This window comes from Thunnus thynnus, chromosome 17 (genome assembly GCF_963924715.1).
Source record: "Thunnus thynnus chromosome 17, fThuThy2.1, whole genome shotgun sequence".
Taxonomy (NCBI): Eukaryota; Metazoa; Chordata; class Actinopteri; order Scombriformes; family Scombridae; genus Thunnus; species Thunnus thynnus.
Window position 1 is genome coordinate 13871106 of NC_089533.1, and position 6428 is coordinate 13877533.

General features: G+C 40.4%; 1 protein-coding gene across 1 annotated transcript; it reads left to right on the plus strand.

Annotated features, from left to right (window-relative positions):
* Positions 1-1819: 1819 nt before the first annotated feature.
* Positions 1820-5823, plus strand: LOC137167936 (transcription factor Sox-9-B-like). The gene is made up of 3 exons (XM_067570295.1): positions 1820-2562; positions 2969-3216; positions 3584-5823. The coding sequence occupies exons 1-3, from the start codon at positions 2135-2137 to the stop codon at positions 4351-4353; spliced, it is 1446 nt and encodes a 481-aa protein (XP_067426396.1). The 5' UTR covers positions 1820-2134; the 3' UTR covers positions 4354-5823.
* Positions 5824-6428: the final 605 nt, after the last annotated feature.

The following is a 6428-nucleotide window of genomic DNA, read 5'->3' on the forward strand; positions in this document are numbered from 1 at the left end:
TTGCCAAATAAAATCGCAGATGCTGACAAAAATGAATTACTAAATTATAAAGATGTAATGGAAATAGCAAAACTCTCAATCTTTACATATCTATAGGTGAACTCAAAGTCGGATTTGGTTTCTAAAATTGAACACATGGATTAGTGACTGAACTCTCTCAACAAAGTGTCCTTTGTCCACCGAAAACAAGTGCTGGAGCAAATCCAACAAAGTAGATTTTACTGTTGCGACACGTTTGTTTTGTTCCACTTTTTCATTCGCTCTATATCTGAACTGGTTTGGCTTCAGTCTTTATAAAAAATATATTTCATTAACGTGTCGGTATGCTGATACATTCGCATTATTGTTAGAGAAATAACATGTTGTTATTATTATAATAATAATAATTATTATTATTATTACTTATATTATTAGCCGTATGAGTCTGTACTCTTGCAACGCTAAATTAAAATAGTATCTTAAGTGTAACACGTACCTTTTAGTGGCAAACTGTTCTTAAAATTGCGTTCTTCATACCATATTAGATAAAAGAAACAAAAATTATGAAATCGTCAATCAAATATAAATTCTCACGCTCAAAAGACACTTTGTTTTGGAGAACTGATGGGTAAAATGGGATGATTCTTGTTTATTATTTTCAATAAGAAAAAAGAAAAATAATGATAAATGTTCTGTTTTATAATCTGGCCTTCCACTTTGTTGGGACTACTATTTTTTTTCTGTAAGAGGAAGAAGGCCTGAAAGATGAATGCAAAGCAGAAATCCACATTTCGAAATGTGTTTTCTAATATCAACTTTGGTTTAATCATTGCAGCTACTGCACACATGGCGAGGCCTCCTCTCAAGTTTCTGGACTGTTGTCTCCCCCTATTGGTCCATGTAGAGCTGGGAGAGTGAGGTCTGCTACCGGTGACAGCTTCACACAGACACTCTCGCATGGCCAGACCTATCTACATACTTCGTTTTAGCGCTGTGCCAGAGCTGGAGAAAACACTGACTGTCTCAGTGCAGTTTTTCTCCAAACATTTTGAACGGCTTCTGTCCGCATCTATTTACACACAAATGCACACCATTCCGGTTATTTAATCAAATCAGAGTTATCAAAATATACGTTTAAAGACGAGTTTGCTGTTATTTCAAAAACATTCAAACAGTGTATCTCATAAACTAGAGAAATATTGACGAGCAGGTGACTTTTGGCCTAAGAACATGCACACAAACACGAACTGTGAATGAATTTAGTTGGAGAAGCCAGAGAAACAAAACTTTGGAGTGTGAATGTAGAACATAAAACTTTCAATTTCTCAATCTGTTATAAAATATAGGAATAAATTAGAAATTAAGCAAATATAGCCTACCTGTGATTTCTGAAATCAATACATGACCAACTATGACAAAACAATAAAAATAGCAAGTTTATTTATTCTAACATTCCCGATGAAGTCTTTGCCTATTGCATTGTGGGCGATACGGACTTGTGTGATCAAATAAATTTAATTCAATAGTTTATTTTTATCTGCCTAAATAATCACTGTAATGTTTACATGGTTAACATCTTTGGTACTTGTGATTGGTATTTTAGCCCTACCTCTGTTTTTCTCAAATGGTGTAATTTTAACTTTTAACTATTAACAATTCAAACTAATTTATATCTTAAATTTGAACCAATCCCAAGATTACTAGGAGGGAAAAAAACGCTTTTCTTACTTGAGTTTGAGTTTTGACTGCAAGAGTTCATATTACGTCCCCGCCTACTAAAAGTTTCCCCCAATCATTTCCTTGCCGTCAAACATAAATCCAGGCATCGCCTCCTGTTTCGTCTAGATTTTTCAGCAAACCTCCAAGAGTACATCTCTCAGTCAAATTTCTATTTAAAGTCACAGTTTCAAAGTGAAGCATTAGAAAGCGATCACTTGCAATTTTCTTCTTGCCAACGAAACTGTTAAAAGTCGAAGGACCGTCCAAACCTTTTCTTTTTGGCATTTTTTTTTTCCACTTTAAAGGAGTCAATTTTGCCAGTCAAGCTGTGCGCCCTCACGGACTGTCACTGCAGTCTTTGGGCACAGCACTTGGATTTAGAAAGAAGGATTCTCTCCTTTTTTTATTGCAAGAAGCTGTTCTTCAATTTTTTCGCATGAATCTCCTCGACCCTTACCTGAAGATGACAGAAGAACAGGAGAAGTGTCACTCTGACGCTCCCAGCCCCAGCATGTCTGAGGACTCCGCAGGTTCTCCGTGCCCGTCCGGGTCTGGTTCGGACACTGAGAATACCCGACCGTCCGATAACCACCTCCTTATGGGTCCAGATTACAAGAAGGAGGGCGAAGAAGAAAAGTTTCCCGTGTGTATCAGAGATGCGGTGTCCCAGGTGTTGAAGGGTTACGACTGGACGCTGGTGCCCATGCCGGTGCGCGTCAACGGCTCCAGTAAAAGCAAACCTCACGTCAAAAGACCCATGAACGCATTCATGGTCTGGGCTCAGGCTGCACGTAGGAAGCTGGCTGATCAATACCCGCATCTGCACAACGCAGAACTCAGCAAAACCCTGGGCAAACTTTGGAGGTATGTTTGCTTTCCATTTTCAATCAATTTTGCAGTGTGTTTTTACGCGCCGCTGCGCGCAGAGCACTATTTATTTAATTAATTGCACAGCCTGCCTACTGTCTCAAGTAGAGTTTTACAGTATGTAAATTTGACTTGTGCATTTAAAATTGTGTTTATCCCTGTTAAGTTTTTTTTTATTATTGTAAGTTTGGATACACTTCGCAATTCTATGTTTCAGTGCATGCACAAAAGAAGTTATATAGACGTAGGGACGCAAACTTTTTAGGTACTTCTTGGTGGGTCACATTTAAACGATTATTGCAAAGATTCAGTTAATGTGCAATAATCAATAAATCCTCTCTTGTGCTTGAAATTAACTGAACACATTTTAATACGAATCTACCATTTTCTGGGATATTTTCAGACTGCTCAACGAAGTAGAGAAGCGCCCGTTTGTGGAAGAGGCTGAGCGTTTGAGGGTGCAGCACAAGAAAGACCACCCCGACTACAAATACCAGCCAAGGCGGAGAAAGTCTGTCAAGAACGGACAAAACGAACCCGATGACAGCGAACAAACCCACATCTCTCCAAACGCGATCTTCAAGGCGCTGCAGCAGGCCGATTCACCAGCGTCGAGTATGGGCGAGGTGCACTCTCCTGGAGAGCATTCAGGTAAGAGACCAAAAAACAAATTAAGAAATAAAGAAGTCAAAGAAAGTGAGAAGGAAAAATAAAAGTCGTTATGTTTACTTTTATTTTTATTTTTATTTTTCAAGGGTGATACATTTTGGTACCATTTGTTGAAATCAAATCTTAAAAGGCTTCAGGGCCTTAAACAGACACCTGTTAATGATTAATGACGAGTTTTACAAGCCATCATGCAAATACACCTGTCAGTATAGTACCAATAAACTCCAATTCCGGAAAGTATTTACACTGGTATTTCACCCTATCACAGTTCCTTTATGCAATAAATATCTTCTTGGATGCATCATTGTGTAAATTTGACTGAGGCTAACTCTGCCTTTCCTCTAATCAGGTCAGTCCCAGGGCCCACCAACACCCCCAACCACCCCCAAGACAGACCTCCCCTCCAGCAAAGCAGATTTGAAGCGTGAGGGGCGCCCCATGCAGGAGGGCACCAGTCGCCAGCTCAACATTGACTTTGGGGCTGTGGACATTGGCGAGCTGAGCACCGATGTCATCTCCAACATGGGGAGCTTCGATGTTGATGAGTTTGATCAGTACCTGCCGCCCCACAGCCATGCTGGAGTGACCGGTGCAGCCCAGACTGGCTACACCAGCAGCTACGGCGTCACCAGCTCCTCAGTCGGCCAGGCAGCTAATGTCGGGGCCCACGCCTGGATGACCAAACAGCAGCAGCAGCAGCAGCAGCACTCTCTGACCACCTTGGGTGGAGGAGGAGAGCAAGGGCAGCAGGGTCAACAAAGAACCACCCAGATCAAGACAGAGCAGCTGAGCCCCAGCCACTACAGCGAGCAGCAGGGTTCCCCACAGCACATCACCTATGGGTCCTTCAACCTGCAGCACTACAGCAACTCCTCTTACCCCTCAATCACAAGAGCACAATATGACTATTCAGACCACCAAGGTGGTGCCAACTCCTACTACAGCCATGCAGCTAGCCAAGGCTCCGGCCTGTACTCCACCTTCAGCTACATGAGCCCCAGCCAGAGGCCGATGTACACCCCGATCGCCGACACCACCGGGGTGCCCTCTGTGCCCCAGACCCACAGTCCGCAGCACTGGGAGCAGCAGCCCATTTACACACAGCTCTCCAGGCCCTGAGGAGGCAAGCCTCAGCACTGACTTTATAACACCCACCCCATGCATAAACTTCTCTCTGCCCGGTGGCCTGTGTGCCACCACGCCACACACCCTTCATTGCCAACAGAAAAACATGACAAGGACTTTTTTATAGTACTGAAAATATATCTTTGGATTGGCTCACAACAGTGCCTTTTGTATTGGTTGGAATTGTGATTATATTTTTTTAGATATAATGTTTTAAAAAAGTTAAATCCTCTGTGAGGATATTCTGGTTATAAATATTTTAGTATGTACTGTGTATGTGTTCTGCTCTTGTCATCATCATTATCATCATAATCAGTGTCATCAACATCCTCATCTTCATGATGTGAAGGTCTGAAACATCTAAAGGAGCAGGAATGCCGGGTAAAAAACACCCTCAGTGGCCTTACTTCTCACTAATGTATTTTTGTACAGGAAGTAAGAAGCATGTGTTTACTGACACTGCCGTCTTATAATAGCTTACATTCTGCTTTGAATTTTTGTACTGTACATATTTTATTGTAATTCCCATGAGATGCAAGGATTGAGCAATGCAGTTTGGAAAAAGATTTGAATTTTTGGCCATGATATGACCGTGTCATCAGTGAATTAGTCAAATATTCTACTTCTTGTTCTTTGCTTTAGCTCAAATTATTGTGTTGGAAACGCTATAGCAGGTGCCATGTAACTCTACTAGGGGCCTTACTGTGTTACTAGATGTAACTGAGCGATGCTTGCTTTTATCTGGGTACTGCCTTGATACCATTGGTGCCTGTGGAGCCACACTAGGGAGGCTCTGTCCGCTTGCATTGCAGTGTTGGAATCACAGCGTAGTTCTGACTTCCTGCTTGAGGAGATACAGGAAGTGACCTTTGACCTGATTCTCCTCAGCAGCCAGCAGGTCTGAGTCTGGCATGCTTCTATCATTCCTATAGCCCCATCCTTTTTCCTAACCTTTTTCTTAATTTATTCTTTAGCATTAATTTTATTTGAAAATAACTATTTGCAATTATCTTTTTAATTCAGCAGCAGCTAACTGAGATGAAATGTTTTCAGTGGAATAGTTTGCTGTCATATGTGGTACAAATTTTGTTTTATTTATCATTTGTAAATGTTTCCGTATAAAAGTTTCCTTTATTCATGATCTAGTTATGTACAGATTACTTATAATTACGATAAACACGATGAGTCTTTCTCTAAAAAAAGAAAAACTGGAAGTTTTCTCTTTTTTCTTTCTAACAAATGAATTAATGGATATGGAAGCTGCGGCTGTTTTGTAAAGAATTTGCTGGAATCAACAGGATACGTTTTGTTTTTGAAAAAAGTTGCGTTCCTCATTTTATATTCTGTATCATTAGTTCTCATTTTGTCATCTCCTTAATGCAGTTTCCCTAGGTAAACATGGCATTGTCTTAAAAGCTTATCTTTTGTATTATATTGTTTGCAATAAAAACAAAACACTGAGAACTGTGTGATTGCCTTGTGCCATTTATCATCAGCATGTTTCATGCTGTATTATCTAGTATGTTTACAACTGTGGTCCCCTGTGTCTGATAGTGTTTGTCAGTCAAAGATCAGTGATGTTTATTCATACCAGTTATGACAAGGTACCCACAAACTCATGCTCAAAATATCAAGAAAATTAATTTAATGTGCATCAATCAGATCCAGGTTGTTGGTTTGCTAAATTTATTGCTAGACCATTGTCAAGTTAGAAAAAACAAAACAAAAAAACAAACTGTTATATTCAAGATGTGGTACTGGGAACAGTGGTTTTGCTTGTGGCTTCTCAGACCATGAGGTCACAGGTCCATTATTACCACGGCCTATTGAGAAGACGTATGTCCACACCCCTCCCCTGCCTGTATACACGATGGCTTAAAGAAACAAACTAGACATTGAATATTGTTTATTCATTTCTGGCCAAGTAATATAGGAATAGAGCTGACCTTAATAAATCAGTGACAGTGTAAACACAATCAGGTACCATAGCTTTGTGTTGAAATTTGAGGCACATTCACAGATGACGTCTCTTTCCTCACATCAACTGGACTGAACCTTTCTCTGCCACC

What these genes read in the sequence shown, in the direction of transcription:
- LOC137167936 (XM_067570295.1), top strand. Translation starts at nt 2,135, where the DNA reads ATGAATCTCCTCGACCCTTACCTGAAGATGACAGAAGAACAGGAGAAG. An exon ending in ACCCTGGGCAAACTTTGGAG is followed by an intron (nt 2,563 to 2,968) that starts GTATGTTTGCTT and finishes GGATATTTTCAG; the next exon opens with ACTGCTCAACGAAGTAGAGA. An exon ending in CTCTCCTGGAGAGCATTCAG is followed by an intron (nt 3,217 to 3,583) that starts GTAAGAGACCAA and finishes TCCTCTAATCAG; the next exon opens with GTCAGTCCCAGGGCCCACCA.